This window comes from Plectropomus leopardus, chromosome 1, assembly GCF_026936395.1.
Source record: "Plectropomus leopardus strain MGB_pleo_1.0 chromosome 1, ASM2693639v1, whole genome shotgun sequence".
Taxonomy (NCBI): domain Eukaryota; kingdom Metazoa; phylum Chordata; class Actinopteri; order Perciformes; family Serranidae; genus Plectropomus; species Plectropomus leopardus.
The window spans coordinates 3929721-3948482 of record NC_142176.1 but is presented as its reverse complement, the minus strand read 5'-3'; the positions used below and the strand labels follow the sequence as shown (position 1 = coordinate 3948482).

The 18762-nt window shown below is 38.0% G+C and overlaps 2 protein-coding genes and 1 long non-coding RNA gene across 4 annotated transcripts; 2 read left to right on the top strand and 1 right to left on the bottom strand.

Moving 5' to 3' along the window:
* The first annotated feature begins 882 nt into the window (after nt 1–882).
* LOC121944397 (olfactomedin-4-like) lies at nt 883–6428 on the top strand. Its single transcript, XM_042488176.2, has 7 exons — nt 883–1064; nt 1186–1308; nt 2449–2667; nt 3385–3538; nt 3670–3897; nt 5469–5637; nt 5738–6428. Exons 1-7 carry the CDS (start codon nt 1011–1013, stop codon nt 6294–6296), a joined length of 1506 nt encoding a protein of 501 aa, XP_042344110.2. The 5' UTR covers nt 883–1010; the 3' UTR covers nt 6297–6428.
* A 774-nt stretch (nt 6429–7202) lies between these two features.
* Nucleotides 7203–12418, bottom strand: tssk6 (testis-specific serine kinase 6). Its single transcript, XM_042487280.2, has 2 exons — nt 12164–12418; nt 7203–9092 (listed from the first exon to the last, which is right to left on the bottom strand). The coding sequence occupies exons 1-2, from the start codon at nt 12416–12418 to the stop codon at nt 8394–8396; spliced, it is 954 nt and encodes a 317-aa protein (XP_042343214.2). The 3' UTR covers nt 7203–8393.
* Nucleotides 10149–18128, top strand: LOC148190338 (uncharacterized). Of its 2 annotated transcripts, none has more exons than XR_015777910.1 (4): nt 10149–10458; nt 13767–13864; nt 14996–15091; nt 17801–18128. It is a non-coding gene; the product is annotated as an uncharacterized LOC148190338 (long non-coding RNA). The 2 variants fall into 2 exon arrangements; XR_015777917.1 differs by lacking the exon at nt 17801–18128 and adding an exon at nt 15420–15611.
* The last annotated feature ends 634 nt before the right edge of the window (nt 18129–18762 follow it).

The following is an 18762-nucleotide window of genomic DNA, read 5'->3' as shown; positions in this document are numbered from 1 at the left end:
TTGCCATGTGCAGTTGTGGCTTAAACATGACCACGTGCAACGTAATCCCACCATGTGCTTGTGTTGACATCAACAGCATGAACAGCATAATACCCGGGACATAAACAGCAGACACAGAAGGATACTTAGAGCGTAATATGTAGATGGAAGTCCACTGCAAAGCACCAGTATGTGACGACCTGGGATGAGAACGTGTTGGATACACTAATGTCACCATCTCTGGCTTTTATTTTGAAAATCCAGCCTTGTCATGGCCCCTTGGTAAACTTCTGTTACCATCCAGGAGCTTTTATTTCGTAAACTACAAAATGCAAAAGGCCCTCTCCAGACCCCGAGTTCGCTTTGTCCATCCTTTGCTACTAGAAACATTGCAGTGCAACAAGACGGACTCCCTGGAAGATTAACCAATCCCTGTGAAGATATGACGGCCTTGTTTTGCTGAATCAGCATTTACTCAATAACTGCATCACTCACCTATTTTTATATGGACACAGAGTTGAAGAGGGCACCACTAACAGACATCTGAAGTGCACAACTCTGTCATTCAGTGAATACATTTTTCTGTTAATACTTATGAGTAGTTATGTCTGCAAAAGTCAAACTATAAATCCAAAAAACATGTCGGTACATTAGTATTTTTAGTGTTATTTGCACGCATTGTGCTACTCAAGTAAAGGGTCAAAATACTTTCACTGTTGATTTTCATGCTGACGTGTTACTTTCAAAAGACATAATTTTACTTTAAAATTTCTTTTGAAACATCTATCAGTATTTATAGAGCCTCCCTTCATATGAAAAAATTCCATTTTGTTGCAATGCCAACCACAAAGAAGAAGTGATCACAATCTGAGGGTAACACACAGCACACAAACACACATGCACACTCATTCTCTCATGTAGAGATCAGTGGGAGGTTCATCGTATAGATGCTGCGGCTAAAGTCAGACACACTTTAATATTCAAACTTTATTGAGGCAGTTTTCTTCAGCTCTGCTGTCTGATCCACCACGATGAAGCTCTTTATGATTGTTCCACTGTTTGCGCTGTTCACCATCACCCAACAGGTAAGAAAACACTCGAAACATAGTTTTTACTATTAGATTTTAAAATTTCACCACGAAGGATCACATATTTTCAAATGTACGTATACGGTATAACATGTCAGTTTGATATTCTTGATTTCAGGCACCTTCACTTGAGGAGTGTTTGTGTGAGTTTACTAATTCAGAGAAAGTTTTCCCTCATGATAAACTCAGCTCGGTGGGGGACAACGCATCAAAATGCAACAGCAACATCAACGCACAGAAGGTAAGTAGTCATGTTATTCGTTAAACGAGACTGTAACAAATGCAATGTCTCCTAAACAGCTTTAAAACTGTGATAAAAAATATACATGAAATAAATAGATAAATAAATAATGAACTTTTGCATGTTCCCTGCTAAATATTTTTGCACGTCTGCACAAAACGTTGCCGTTTTTTTCTTATTCTGAAAAAGCTACATATTTGTTATGTTATGGTACTGTTTTAAGTACCATATTTCTATTTTAATTTATCCTACTCTTTATTTAAGTCCTTGAGTGTTGCAGTACTTTGCCTTACTTGTATCATTATTCTTAATATGTTTTTTTAAAATATTTTTAATATTTGCACCAAAAACCAAAGCAAATGTTTTGTAAGTGAAAACCTTTCTTTCTTTCTTTCTTTCTTTCTTTCTTTCTTTCCTTCTTTCTTTCTTTCTTCTTTTTTGAGCAAAATGTTTATTCATAGTTGAATAATACATTGCTACTTTCTCAGAAAGTAGAATGGGAAAAACATAGTCACAGTTCAGCAAACAAACATACAAATTATAATCATGGCAACATGTGCTTCCCTATAGAGGAGTCTCAAGAAAATAAATTAGTAAATAAAAAATAAATAAAATAAAAACAAAAATGCATCAAAGTAAAACATTATTAGTCTTGGTAAAATTCACCATAAAATCACTTCAGCACCTTTTCACTTTAGTAATTTGAAATAGCTGGAGCCCATACAAAAAAAACCCCCTGTCCATCCTTACATGGAGTTTTGCTGTTACTTTTTTCCATGGATTACACTTTTATTAACCTTTCCTGCACTTAAGGGAGGGTGGAGAGTTATCATTTTTCCCCTACCAATAAAAGGATATGCAGCAAACTAGCCTTTCTGTTTTTCATACCTCTATCTGGGATTGCTCCAAAAATAAATTACAGTGGGTCTAATGGCACGTTTATATTCAAAATGGCCAGTATCTCTGTTTGAATCTCTTTCCAGTATGACTTCAGTTTTGGACAATCCCAGAAAAGGCGTATGTGATTTCCAATAAATCTTTTTCTAACTCTGACTCTGATAATAATAAACAGACTCCTGTATGTACGCATGGAGTCCTGAGTGATGTGTGAGCACACTGTCGACCCTGCTCTGTCCGCAGACTCTGGAGATGGAGAGGCTGCTGCAGAGTTTGGAGAAACGTCTACCTCAGCTGCAGGAAGATGTGTCAGTGCTGGAGAGGGAGGACGATGGAGATGTCTATGCAGTTCTCAGCCTGTACGTGATCGAGAATGAGCTGAGGACGATCAACCAACTTATCGAAAGGCTCAACAGGACCACCCAGGCACACCTGCATCTGACCACGAACACGACTCAACAGGTAAATTCACAAAGAGTGACAAGGACCGGCTGCTAAACACTGACAACAAGCATGTTTGTGTTTACAAGTATTCTAAAAATATCTATATATTCTATATAATTCTTCATAGATTTAAGATCTAAAATTACACGTGACAACTCTTGGTATTATATTATTTAAAGGAGTGCCATTATTGAGAACTCTAACTTCATGTTGAATATGTTTTTTATGTACAAAACAAAGACTTTCTGCACGTATTGAGCAGAAACTGTAATTTTCCTGTGAAAATGGATATGCATTTTGAATAAACGAAACGCATGAAATGAGCGTAAATTGACTCACCGTACCTCGTCTTTGGGGTGGAAGTCCACTGTCTATTTGACCCATCCACCACCCCGACCTCATACGAGGATTTTCTTGCTCTTTGTACTTCTTCAGTAGTTGTAACATTGCAACCATTACATGATGTTGCTGAACCAGGGACTTTCCATGTCCACCCAACAAAGGATCCTAATTGACTTTCCACTTTCCAGTGTTTGAATGTGGTGTTAATAAGTCATTTCATGAATCTATCTATGAGACCAGGCTGTTTGAAATTGGTGAAACGTCTCTTTTTTGTCAGTGTACGTCAGTCCACTTTCTCTGATGACATCAGACATAAAACTACTTTCAAGGGCATTCCTGTTTGTAAAATAAAAAAATCCAAACTAATATTTGGATGTGTGCTCTGCTGCTCAGCTGGAGGACCTGAGAGCAGAGATGCAGGAGCTGGAAACGTATGACACCATGCATGTGATGAAGACACAACAAGACAACAAGCGTCTGCAGAAAGACCTGCAACAGTGCAGAGGGGGTCTTTACTCCGCCGCCCAACCCACTCAGCCTCCACATAGTATGTGCCAAAAATCACTTTAAGCACCAAATTGTAGGGGGATTTTTGACTTATCTGACACTCTCACAGGAGGTCAACAAAAAGATACAATACAATTTCTTTCTCTCTTTCGTTTACTGTTTTCATCCAAGGTAAATGCCCCTATGGTCAGCTTCTGAATATCACGGGGCCGACGCTGACCACACAAGGAGAGTACCCCGGCTCCTACCAATATGGAGCCTGGGGTCGGGATCCCAAACCAGAGACTGGGAAGGGAAAATGGCATTGGCTGGTAATGCTGACCTCGGGTGACAAATTCTCCAACTATGTCCGTTTCTACTCCAGCCTGAGCTCTCTCATTGTTGGGGTTAGTACACCAGGTAAGGCACTTGTTTTCTAATTTTAAGTGTTAATGTTAGAAATGTGCTAACTTTAAGTAGAATTTTATCTATGTAACACCTTTCAAAACCAAGGTTACAAAATGGTGTTTTGACACAAAACATTTCAACAGAAGAAAAGCTAGCAGTCCCATTTCAAAGGACCTGAGGCGTTTACAACATTAGTTCAATAATATATAATTGCATTACATTGGTCTAAGTGGGATGACACAAAAACATGCATAACCAAGTAGACATTTTTATTTATTAATTAATTTTTTAGGGTTATTTTTTGGCATTTTTGCCATTAATAGATAGGACAGAATATCAATAGCATGTAAGGAAGAGAAAGAGGGGATGACATGCAGCAAAGGGCTGCGAGCTGGAATCAAACCCACGGCTGCTGCGGCAAGGACACTGCATTCATATCAGGGGGCGCCTGCTTTATCCACTGAGTCCCCAGACACCCCAACATTTTTGTTTTTTGTAATTTTCCTAAGGTGGAAGATGCAGGATTGACTAACTGTCTTGATGTTTGTTGGCTGGTAGTCAAAAGTGAGTCAAGGTGTTGAGGATGGTTTTAGAGACCTGGTCTGGGGAAAAAAACAGAACTTCAGTTTTACTGTGATTTAACTGAAGAAAATTTAGAGACCATTCTCAGTCAGACCCTTGTGGAAAGTAATTAAATTTGAGAGGTCACTGGGCTCATCATATAGGTAGAGTTGTGCATCATCAGTGTAGAAATTATAAAACACACAACCAAAGTGACAGATTAGGTGCCCTAAGTAGAGCATATACTGTATAATTAAAATAAAATAGGCCCAAGAATAGACCCCTGAGGTACTCCACAAGTTGAAGGAGCTCAGGAAGATACCCTTTCTTGAGCAGACAGTAGGAACTTCTGGTTGGATAAACAAGATGAAAACCAGTTAAGTGCTACACCAGATATTCCAACTATTTTTTTTCCAGCTGATCAATAGTATGATCAATTGCTTGTGCGGTATATACCTCCAGTGGACAAAACCATGTATGAATGTCACATGATTATGCTTATATAAAGAGGCTGGTGGGGGCAGATTTTCTATTCTTTTCTTTAAATGTGCACAATAATCTGAGGAAATGTGTGCTGCAGCAGTGAGATGTTCAGATAAATTTAATTAAGTGGATAGGATTTTTCCAACAATTACAATCACAACTTTATATACAATGTAGCTCTGTGGTACAGGAGAATAAGATTAATTAATTGCTGCTTTTGGTATATTTATGAGTTGTGCTGATAATACGAAAAATAAGAATATCACCAGACTTGTTTATATTTTTTCTGTATTGACCATCAGATAAAAAAAACAAAACAGTTTTTGACAACAATATAGCTCAATACTTGCAGTGATTAATTCACTCTTGATTTGGGCCTTTTTGTGGGATTTATTTAGAATACAGCCATGCTTATTCTTTAAAAAAAAGAGTAAGCTTAAATATCATCATTGATTGCTTTCTTTAATAGTTAACAAATTATACTACTTACTTAAGATTACATGTGCTCCTTCCTCTCTTGCTCCCTCTTCTTCTTCCAGGTAATGTCCAGATCCATGCCTCAAACCCGGCCACTAACACCATCCAGGGTCCAAATGTCGTGATGTATGGAGGAGCGTTGTACTACAATTGTTACAACCAAGCTGCTGTTTGTCGATTCAACTTCACCGCCAAAACTGTTACCAACTTACAGCTCCCCAAAGGCACCAGGTTCACTGCTCAACTTTTCATTAAAGGGATAGTTTAAAATAATGAGTCTATGAAAATTAAAATCCTGCTCTGACATGAGTTCTGCCCTCTGTTTTCTAAGGTTTAACTCAAACAGTAACTTCTGTCATCTTGAGGCATGCTACCCATTCACTGACCTGGACCTGGCCACGGATGAGTCGGGCGTCTGGGTGATCTATACCACCACCCAGGACTTTGGCAACCTGGTGTTGTCCAAGGTGGAGGAGGGTGAACCGCCGAGGCTCGGCCAAACCTGGCGCACCTCGATCTTCAAGAAGGGGGTGACAAACACCTTCATGGCCTGTGGCGTTCTTTATGCGACGCGATACGTCAGCAAAGATGTGGAGGAGATCTTTTATTCATTTGACACCACAACAGGGGAGGAGAGGTTCAACATCAACATCTTCATCAACAAGGTGTCCCCCAACATTCACGCCCTGAACTACAGCCCCGTGGACCAGATGCTACATGTCTACGGTGACTCCTACATGGTCTCCTATAAGGTTGTGTTTGCTGGGGTGGCCCCCATGCCTAATGACCAACCCACTGAGGTTCCTGATCTTGAGAGTGATTCATCAGGAGAGAATGATCACACCTTCCTTGATATTGAAGACCTCTGGGATTATTGGACGACTGGCTAGAGCCATAAAAATCTTTACTCAAGTAAAATTACTCCCATAAAAGTCACTCAAATAAAAGTAAAAATCACCATTTGACAAACCTACTCAGGTGAAAGCATACAAATACTTGGTCAATAAAGTTCTTAAAGCACATGTTACTTTGTATTTTAATGTTTTAGTTGGTCAAGACTCTGAGTCAAGTCTCTTTCTGAAATAATAAGTGTCACATCCACTTTGCATAAAGTTAGAAATAGGCACTGTGCAAGACATGAAACACAATTTAATCAGCAAAATTTTAGGCTTAAAATAGGGTACGTAGTTGTAGCAAAATAGTTACGTCCAAACAAATCGAAATAGCATGCCTTTATTGGCTGAAAAGGTGTTCCTTTGTTAGCCTCAAATGGAGGCCAAGAAAAAAACAATCAAATGAAATGCGTTGTTCTTTAAATCTGAGCCATCACTGTCATGTAATAAATTCAACAATACAATCATGTTACTTTTTTTCTTACTTTTGCAATGTTTTAGACAGCGCAGATGTGCTGATATCTCAGCCAAACTTTATTTGCAGTAATGTATGAATATCACAAGGTGGCGGCAGCTACATTTGCAGCATGCCATGATTATCCATCCACCTGACAGGTGCGGCATATCCGAATGCTGATTACACAGCATCATTCCTACACAGGTGTGCCTTCGGATGGTCATAATAAAAGGACACTATTAAGGCTTCTCTTGCATTTAAAACAAAATTCAAAACTACCTCTCTGTGTCTCTTTCTCTGTCGCTCTCTCTTAAACCAGTTCTCATTCTGACCTCGTTAAATAACGTTGCTCGGCGTATGAGCGTGACGCCAAAAGCCACCTTCCGAATCCACATGAAAAGCAGTCGGAAGGAACTGGTGGCGTTACTATCATACGCTAGCAGACAGCTGGATGGCAGTGGGCGTGTCCACATATAATGCGCAGGGACAGCGTCACCTGACAATGCAGCCGGATGCAAACGGTGGCGTGCACCTGAAACGCTGAAGGACAGCACCAGGTAATATCGCCATCCTACCACACGTGCATTTGTTGACATCACAAATGCGTGATGTCAAATGCATCTTCCCACCATGTCGTCATCCCACCATGTGCATTTGTTGAAATCATCGTAATGGCATCCGCAGTCAGACATCAGGGGGTGATTTAGATTGAAAAGATACACTTTTGGGGAAACTGTCATGTTGTCCATCTTTATAGAGCAGTGAAGGGATGATGTATTTTTGTAGGCCAACGCGGAAGTTAGCATCACACTGGTTCCCTCGGCCAAAAACCTTATGGGATTTTTGAACTGGATTTTTCAGTTATCACCAAAAATAAGCGCTGTGACAAACACAGGTTTATGATTTTTACACATTTTGTTCTGCATGATGATTTTCACAGATGAACTCCTCTTTTGTGTGTTTTGAAGCATAAATAAAAACACCAGAAGTAAAAAGCTATTGTGAGGCTGTAAGCCGACTACATTGTGGTCGCACGACTTAAACATCACTGTCCTGAATCGTTCAACTTCTGATTTGATTTAGTGTGCTTAATTTTCTACAAAACTCTCTCCTGTTAGCATCAAAAGAATAGAAAAATATTATAAACAGATACATGTACAAGACTTAGTGTGACTGTTCCTGTAAAGCTGTTAAGGCAGCGTGTGGGTTGAATGAGTTTCTGTGCCCGGTGTGATGACCTCTAACGTCCCCAACAAAGACTGCAGTCCGATTTAGCCACTTGCGAGCAGCCGCCTTTTTTTAAGACACATAAAACCTGAAAAGTTCAAAAATTGGGTTTATGTTGCAGAACAAAACATCTAGATACCTTTAGACTGTGTTAAACACAGACCTTATTTAAGGCATTTTACTGAAAACCCATTAAAAAAACCAAGAGACTTTGAGAAAAAATGCTAACAGACTTCCACCTTTTAGGACTCATTACTTCACTTCTCTATATACAGTCAATGGACCTTACCATGGTTCCCTAGAGTAGGATGTACTTTCAAAATTAAAGTCCCAAAGATATGAGATTCACAGTTATTGAAGTGAAGCTTGTTTATTTAATGTTTTGTCAGCTTCTAATTTTCTGAGCGACATCAGTGTCTTGGGGCAGCAGCTGATGGTCCTTCCCCTGGGTCTGAACTCTCTTTGGCCTTTTCATCTGGAGGTCCTTCCTGCCCAGAGCCGGCATTTGATGTGTGCTCCTCGTCGCTGTCCTCCATTCTCCCTTCCTGTAAGATCCAGGCACACTGTAATATTTTGCTGATGGTGATTCGCTTCTCCACATTAGGGTGCAGAATGCTTCGGATAAGCTCCTTTGCCTCAGATGAAACAGCCGGCGTGTCTGAGAAATGGATATTATGCTGAATCTGAATTCTCAACATCCTCTTCACGTTGGTGGCATCAAAGGGCATCGACGCGTACAGCATCATGTACAGCACGACACCCATACTCCACACATCAGACACTTTGGGGTTGTATGGGAAACTCCTCATAATCTCTGGTGCTGCGTAAGACGGGGTGCCACAGAAGGTTTTACTAAGCACCATCCGCCCGTCTGCGTACGTGAGCCTCTTGCTGAACCCAAAGTCACACACTTTGAGGCTGAACTCTGTGTCCAGCAGCAGGTTTTCACATTTGAGGTCTCTGTGGGCCACGTTGCTGTCGTGAAGATATTGGATGGCATTGCACAGCTGTGAGAAAAGCCTGCAGCTTGAATTTTCAGGGAAGGCCCCTTTGGTATTGATGTAATTCAAGACGTCGCCTTTCACACAGAGCTCCATCACAATGTAGACCTACAAATACAAAAGTGCACAGTGAAATACATGCATAATATACATTTTCATCAAATACATATTGGAATATCAATAAATGTATGATATTAACAACAGTGTATATTCATCCTTTTTTTTAAAAAAAAAATCATAATGAATATAGATTTACTATCTTAACATTACAGTGTTTACCATAACAGGCCAATTCAACTGTGTGGTTGAGCATAGTGTTAGACAGAAAAACAAAACTGGGATAAAACCTAGTATTTGGCTGGACCATGTACAGTAGTCCCCCCCCACCCCCCAAAAAAACCCCACAAAACAAAACAAAACAAAACAGTGGCGGCTGCTGCCATTGGAGGATCTCCAACAGAAACTTCAGAGTTTTTTTTCCAAAAAAAAGAGGTTTTGGTGTGTGCTGGTGTGATCTTTTTTTAAAAATTAAATCTAATCAATCAATCAATCACTTTATTTGTCTTTATTTGTATAGCACTTTTCATACAAGCAGAACCCCCCCACACACACACACACACACACTCAGATACACACATGCGTAAATAAAAATGAGATTTTGTGATTAAATAAAGCACTAAATAAGTACTCATTTAAACCAGAAATCACAGAACTGAGGAAGCGCTACCATAAGTGAGGAAACACCAGAGACAGAATAAACCTATGATGAAAAGAAATAAAAGAAATAAATTAAAAAAAAACAGATAAAATAAGATAAAATAAAATCAATAAACAAGGTAAAAAGGAAATGAACAGGTAAATAAAGGATAAACAGGTAAACATATAGATAAAATGCTAATAGTAATAATAAAAGATAAATAAGTAAAATACTCAAACTGTAGAGGCAAATGACAAGATAACAGCACAAAGTAAAATACATAAATATGTTAAAATGATAAAATGATATGTGAAATATAAAAACTGTGAAACGGATTAAAGTTCAGTTGAAAGACAAACTAAAAAGGCAGGTCTTGAGTTTTCAAAAAAACAAAAAAACAAAAAACAATTAATTAATAATTGTGATGACGTCGAGTCAGGTGACCGTTAGAGTTTTGGAAACCGGAAACAGCGCTAAAGTTTGAAGACAGAAAACACCTTGAAGAACTCACAAACAAAGAAACGATGATAAAAATGGTGGAGCAGCAGCGCAAAACGCGAAAATAATAAATGAATAAAAGGATAGCAGAGACTTTTTTACTTTGGAAAAACGCACCGACTCTTTCGACGGTTTTCCAGAGCAAACAGCGACAAATCGGCTAGCTAACAGGAGAACCGTAACCGTTAGCCACCAACGGCTACACCGACACGGAGGAGGCCGCACAGCCGCCCGACAGTGTCACTGAAGCGGATGGCAGTCACCCGGTTACCCCGGCAGGTAGGATACCTGTTTAACAGCCCGCTATTTATCTGTTTATTTATTTTATTCAGAATTTCAAGCTCACTACACATGCCGTGCGTCAGAGCCGGCTGAGAGATCTGTTAAAAATATATTTTTTTGATCTAATTTACAAATTTTACCAAATAGCCTCAGAGAGATACAAAATATAGAGCTGTATTTATGCCACCGCAAACTGATAAGCAGCAGTTGCCATACAAAGTTAGAGGATTGTAATTTATAGCTAATATAAAATACATATAAACAAGATAACAGTAAGGTGCAAGTATAAGAACTGGCCCACATTAAGATTATTTGACATTATAATGTTAAGTCAAAATATTGCCATTATCACAATATGATTTGTTTTTTCTTTTTTTTTTTAAACACTATATGATTTTTTCTTATCATATTAAAAGTTATACTGGTCTTTTTTTATCACTGTATGATTTTTTTAAACTATCATATAAATTTTTATTTTGTTTTGTTTTGTTTCCTTTTATCACTATATGACTTTGTCTTATTATATTAAAATTATACTGGTATTATCTTGTATTATCACTATATGAATTTTTATTATTATATTAAGATTTATACTGGTATTATCTTTTTTTTTATCACTATATAAATTTTATTATTATATTAAGATTTATTTATTATATAAAAATCTTATCATATTAAACATCTTTTTTTGTTTTCTTTTACAACTATATATATTTTTACTATCATATTAAGAATTTTACTGGTATTATCTTCTTTTTTATTATTATGTTATTAATTTTTCTTATATTAAAAAATATATATTCTTTTTGATACGGCACACCCCTAGTTCCTACATGAGCTCTAAACAAGCTCTTTAGATTATCTTAAATAACTGAGTCATGATTTCTGGAAAGAGACATTGCTGTTGAGTTTTTGGTTTTTTTTGGCACTTTGAGCATTGCAAGCTCAGTGTTATGTAGCTCCATTATTTTGGAAAGAAAGCAGACAATATACAGCTAAAATCATTTTTGTTTTCTTTTTTTATAACCATGTGAATTTTTCTTATCATATTAAAAATTATACTGGTATTACCATGAATGCTATGATATTGCACACCCCTAATTTCTATATGAAACTGATCATCAAAAATATCTGGATTATCATTAGTAACCAGGTAACTCAAATTAAAATAAGCATCTAGATAGATAAATATCACTACAGATAAGAGACAAAAGATGTGTCTTCGACAAATGGGGTGAACTGTCCCTGTATTTCAGGGTATTAACAGTAGACCATTTGTGGCACAGTAACTCTTGTACAGGCTATGCATTAGGGGTCGGCCAATATTGGTTTTTCAGGGCTGCTACTGATTACTAGTAGTTAATGAAACAGATAACAGATATTTGGAACCGATATGCATTTACAATAAAAATAAAAATCTTTCTGTCAAAATTTAGAATTTGTCATATAACGGCCTCCAACACAAAACTTTGTTCAAATGCCTTTAGCAAATGTTTAATCAAAACTGAATCTATCACATACAGCAAGTTCACAGCAACTTTTTCTATGAAGTCAAGTTAAAATTTAAATTAAAAATGTCTTACAAAGTAAAAGTTCCTTAAGTGCTGACACTTTCTTTGCACTTTTTAATATCTGCCCCAATAATCAGACCGCTACTATATATATTATAAATGAACGAAAAGGACTCATAGATATTTATTACCTTGCTTGTGAGTGATTCAAAGACGTCAAATGTCTTGGCAATGTTGGGATGGTCCAAAGACCTGATGATCTCTATTTCACGAGGCAGAAAATTTTCCAAGTAATTAGTATTCGCCTTCTTTTTGTCTATAACCTTTATGGCGACCCGTCTCCTCAGGCGGGCCGAGTACGCGCACACAACTTTGCCACTCATGCCTTCTCCCAGGTTGCGCTTAAATGCATAACCACGGCTCTCCATGAATCTTTTGCTCATCATGAACGTGTTGATGACTATAAGTTTAGTGACTGAATGCTGTCTGAGACCCAGTCTAGTTTTGGTAGTGAAAGACTGCTGGTCAGACTGGAACAGTTTATGAATCAGAACATTACATCATTATCTTCTAGAATCCTGAGAACTTTCCATCAGAACCGTATGTAAACTTTAAATGATGCATTTCTGCAACAAAGCAGCGACACAATTTAGAAACTGTTTTTACCTTAAGGTTCAGTGTGTGAGGTTAAGACAGATTGAGCTGCGGGTCGCAGATTGCAACAAGCTGCAACTAAAATTCCTTCAGGAGGTTTTTACCGGGAGCCAAATTGTCCACAAAGGTGGGTAAAAACACCGAAAAAAGCAGTTTCACTTTGCTGTGTTTTTCAAATGCTGCTCATTGCAGATGGGCCTCTAACTACGGTGCCTGACATAAAGCTGCCGCCATTATCATACAGTGTACATTTGCATATCTACAGTATTGATTACCAAAAAAAGAATCTCACCTTTGTTTTAGTTATTTTGAACACACTTTTTACACATAATTTAATTTTAAGAAATGGTTTCAGGCTTTAATTATAGTAGTAAAACGTTTTACTGAAAAAACCCAAACAAATGAAAAAACATTCAGTTAAAGCATCTTTTATTGTCACACAGACGTTTTGGGCCAGACGCCCTTCTTCAACAAAGTCTTCACAGGTGTGATTCAATATATCCACAAATGCAGACAACAGTACGTCCCAGCAGGGGGAGCCGAAAAATATAAATATTTTTAAAGGATTTTTAGAAGATTTTTACCAGAGGCAGAATCACAGTAATATTATATTCTTTCATAATATCACTGTGATTCTAGGGGATGTGTTTTAATAATTATTCAGGAGGAAAAAGTAACAACAAATAGTAATAGTTGCAAAAGGGGATGATTGCATTTCACACTGTTTGCTGCCATTGCTTTCATAATCTAAATATGTAATATTATTAGTTTAAATATATTATTTTTATTCATATAAATCATACATTATTTTATATTTGGGTATTATTTATTCTATACTTATAATGGTTAATTTATATATCAATTTTATTTTAAAATATGGTAAATCATCAATTTATTGGTTTACCAGCACTTTTTTTGACCTCGGTATTTTTAAAATTGTGGATAAAGTGGTGTTTTTAAAAAAATGTTTCTTTATAATTTATTTTTAAAAATAGATTACTTGATACTTATACACCCATGTAACTGTTTTAATTGTGGTTATTTATTAAGTTATTGTTTTGTCATAACTTTAATTTGACCTCAGTATTTCTAAAATCATGGCGAAAGCAGTATTTATAAGAAAAATATTTTCTGTTTTAGATTTGAGAGGACCGTGTTTCATTCAGTCTTCCAGCAGATGGCAGCAAAAAACAAGCGTCCACCTCTCAAGTCAAACAGGAGGAAAGATACAGGATGAAGTATGATTTATGATTTATGTTATGAAAGCAATGTATAATTTGAGCAATGTGTATGAAAAAACACCAAGAAATGTTTCAGGATGTGTTTTAATAATTATTCAGGAGGAAAAAGTAACAACAAATGCCATAGTAGCAAACAGGCATGATTACATTTCACACGGTGTGTGTGTGTGTGTGTGTGTGTGTGTGTGTGTGTGTGTGTGTGTGTGTGTGTGTGTGTGTGTGCGCGCTTTCATAATAATATTACTGTCATTCTGCCTCTATTAAAAATCTTGTAAAAATCCTTTAAAAATATATATTTTTTGGCTCCCCCTGCTGGGACGTACTGTTGTCTGCATTTGTGGATGTATTGAATCACACCTGTGAAGACTTCATTATGTTGTTGCCAGTGCACACGCTGAATAAGGGCGTCTGGCCCAAAACGTCCGTGTGACAATAAAAGATGCTTTAATAGGAGTGCTGTCCTATTTTGAATGTTTTGATATTCATTTTGAGGGTTCAGCACTCACTTTCTACCAGTTACATTGTGAGTGAGCGCGTTGTATTTGATTTTTACTAAAAAGACAAAAAAAACCTTCTGTTTTTATTTCTTTAAGAGTGATTGTAACTGATAATAATGACAATGCTATGATGCCATATGAGATGGGTTGCTGTTTTGTTTTGTTTTTCTTGTTTAATATTTCTTTAATATTTCTATTTTTTTTAAATTTGTGTTCCACCTCTGGCCTGTTCTGCAGCTTATTTCCAGAGCTATGGTATCCACGTGTTGTATAATGATTTTGTGTGTGTGTGTGTATATGTGTGTGTGTGTGTTTATTTTTATTTTATTTATAAGTCTGTTTTTGTATTTGGCTTTATTTTTATTGATTTGTGTGTAATTTATTTTTCATAACATAAATATCTAATATTATTTTACATATATTATTTTATTCATATAAATCATATAGAATTTAATATTTCTGTATTCTTTATTTTATAATATGAATTAATTTATATATCAGTTTTATTGTGTAATTTAGAATATGGTTATTTATTAATTCATTGGTTTACCCAAGCTTTTATTTGACCTCAGTATTTTTAAAATTGTGGCTGAAGCAGTAGATTAAAAAAAAAAAAACTTTTCTGTTTTAGATTTGAGAGGACCGTGTTTCATAAAGTCTTCCAGCAGATGGCAGCAAAAAACAACCGACCACCTCAAGTCAAACAGGAGGAAAGATACAGGATGAGGTATGATTTATGTTATGATAGCAATGTATAATTTGAGCCACCAAGAAATGTCTCAGGGATGTTTTAATAATTATTCAGGAGGAAAAAGTAACCACAAATATCAAGCAAACAGGCATTATTACATTTCACACCGTGTGTGTGTGTGTGTGTGTGTGTGTGTGTGTGTGTGTGTGTGTGTGTGTGTGTGTGTGTGTGTGTGTGTGTGTGTGTGTGTGTGTGTGCCAGTTGTTGAGAGGGAGTTCGTACTGTGGGTGGCAGCAAAGACAAAGACAAATCCAAAAGTCCTTGTCCTGCACTGGCTCACATGGTTCTCATCTGTCTCCTGCAGATGTCTGTGGACCGCTGAGCCAGTGTCATGTACCGCTCTTTCAACATCAGGAAACCATTAGCCGAAAACGATTACCTGCCTTCTATCTATCTCTGCTGCTATTCACTCCGAATACATCCACTTATTCTTTTATCCACACCTCTCAGCTGCGAACTCCTTGACAACAGGTGGCCATATGAAAAGAAAGGCATTTCTAAGGTGCTGTCATTTTTTTTTCTTTTGGGATGAGGCTTTTTCGTTAATAGCATTAGCGCGGGTGACTGTTGTTTATCATGTCCTTGAAATTCTGTTAAATTCAGCAAACTTTGTGTTTTTCCCCTCTCACTGTGACTGCTGTTCATCGGTGCACAAAAAACCCCTGATAAATCTGGCTTCTATGGCTGCCAGTAGTGCACTGTCAACTCCCATGATCCTAAATAGCCATAGTCATAACAATGCCTGCGACCAGCCACAGCGCTTCACAGCCATAAAGCCCCCCTGGCACGCTCAATTTATCATACATTTCGCACTTTCACACTGTTCACAGAAAGACCTTCGTGTGGCATTAGTGTTAGTTTGTGAAGAGGCCTTCTGACACCCAGCCTGATGCACCTTCCACGGCTCGCATTCATGTCCAACCTGAAGGGAGAGGCGCGAGGAGAGGACCCCGGCACACAAATGTGGGCAATTTGGTTTGCGGCTGACACCCGGCGCTCTGAATAAATGATCTAAATGCTCGCCAGAGATTGTTTTGCCACTGCCGCCCCTCAGCGATGACACAAGGGGGGGGCAACGCACCCCCTGTGGCCCTGTGATGGCCAGCCAGGATGAATATGAGGAAATGAGGCAGACATCCAGTAAATAATAGTTGCCATTGTGCCCCTCGGCAAGCGGCGGGACCGGGGGTGGGCTGGAGGGGAGGGGGGGCCTCCGCGTGATATGCCAGGGCCTGACATGGCACCCAGACCCAGAGCTGTCACCCCTGCGGAAACATCACCCTCGCCTCCACAATTTGTGCACTTAACACTTCAGTTGGCACATGACAGGTGCTTATTTCCCCGCACTGGCTTTTCCCCTCGCAGTGATGCCTCTGAGCCCAGGGCACACACGGCATCTGGTATGGATGTCTGTCCACGATGCTGCTCGCTCTCAGAGTGTGTGTGACTACACCAGTGATACTTTTCACATCTGCTCACACTGCATTCGCAGCCCACTGAGCATGGCTACAGTGTGCCTGGATGTATGTGTGCGTGTTTGTGTGTATATGTGTGTGTGAGGGACAGAGGAGTCATGTGTACGAGGCCGCACCAGGATGATAATTCAGGCTCGGAAATTTTACCGGACTGACCAGTGTTGCATTCATTACAGACCATGTAAGCTGCTTTTCATTAACGCGGGCGTATCTTTCAGCTGTTTTATTACACAAAGACTACTTGAAAAACAAAGTGTCTTCAGTTTAAAGAATTCTTCAGCTGCACCTCCTCCTGAAAAGCTACATCACAAATACTCGACCTGCCAATGCAGCAAAATGACAGGAGACCAGGGGCCCGTCGCCGCAGCCACATACATGTTTCTAAGATTTTAGGAGGTTTCTTGGATATTAGGACGTGTCAAGGATTTAAGGACATTTCTGGGATTTTAGTCTGTGTCTAGGATCAAAGCACATTTCTAAGTTTCTAGCACATTGCTAAGATTTTAGGATATATCTTGGATTTAAGGAAGTTTCTAAGATTTCTGTGCATTTCTAGGATTTCATAACATTTCTGGGATTTTGGGATGTTTCTTCGATTTTAAGACATTTTTAGGATTTTAGAATATTTCAAGGATTGTAGGACATTTCCACAATTTTAGGACATTTCTAGGGTTTCAGGACAGTTCTAGGATTGTAGGACCCTTCTCAGATTTTAGGACGTTTCTAGGAATTTAGGACATTTCCTACATTATAGGACGTGTCAAGGATTTCTTGGTTTTTAGGATGTTTGTATAATGTTTTTGACATTATTTTTGAGCTTTTTGCCTCTATTTAATAGGACAGCTCAAGTGTGAGTCTCTGTACACCCGCTCTACCAACCGAGCTACTGGGGCTCCCTATGCTTAGGATGTCAAACATTTCTGGGATTTTAGTTTGTTTCAAGGATTTCAGGACGTTTCTGGTATTTTAGAACGTTTCTGGGATTTTAGGACATTTAGCAAAGACCTCCATCAGGGGGTGTGGGGCCTCCACTGGCACATTTTTGATGAAGAAACTCTATTTTGATGCTGTTTCATGCATTTTGGCTCCTTATGCATAGTCCGAGTTAAAAAATAATTGAAAAGTGAATCAGTTTATTTTTATTTTTATTGTTTATGAAAGGGTCCTCATGTAGCAACATCCTCTTAAATTTCTTTTAATTTCCTTACAGGAGGAAAAACAAGACAGGTCACCTCCGGACACATCAATTATTCTTAACCAACCAAATTTGCTCTGACCAGGTGTGTTAATGATGAATCCCTCTTGATCATAAGTCACCTGTCAGCACAGGTAACGCTCCATAAACACTATATGAGGGCAGGTTTTTCTGCTGATGCAAAGACTGTAGCACATTAACAAGACTGGAGACACCAAAAAAGGCTGTCAGTAGAAGAACTTCTGCAGCAGTGAAACTGATGTAGGCCTACAGTAAAATAAAGTAAATGTGTTTTCAAGGAAATGTGTTAAAGTATTAAAAGTAGGGATGTCAGTGTTAAGTTGTTAATCCTGATGCGATTAAGTTACATAATTAACTCGTTATTTATTTATTTTTTTTAAATTTAATAATCCAATTATTTTAATTACTGTATAACATAATTTAAATTTGTTTGTATGATTTTCATGCATTTTTAAAATGTTTCTCAAATTTTAAATGTGTGCTTCTTTACGTTGGGGAACGATGTTAAAACAAAAAAAAAATTCTTATCTTAGTCAGAGTGCTCTCGACCACTTGTAGAATTTTCTCTTACCGCAGAGACAAGCAAAAATAAGAAAACATTGGTGAATCCCACAAATCAATGGGTACTAAGAAAATAAGAACAAATCCTGGATACGAGCAAAAATAAGAGAAAATTTGGTCGTGCGTTGTTGCATGAGGCCCATGGACTCCTCTCCTGGGTCGGACTGTGGTTTTGGGTTTTGCTGCTCTCTGGAAGGCTTTGTGTGTTTTTAATTCCTGTGGGTGTCAGAGCAAATGATCTACATGCTGCACCTCTCGGCACACATAAGTGAGGCAAAATTCAAAAACAAACCATCAGGCTGTATAAATGCGAATCACACTAATTATAAACAGACAGATGTGACTTGTTTTTCTTTCATTTTGGAGCTCACGCCTCCTGCTTTTTCTTTACACTT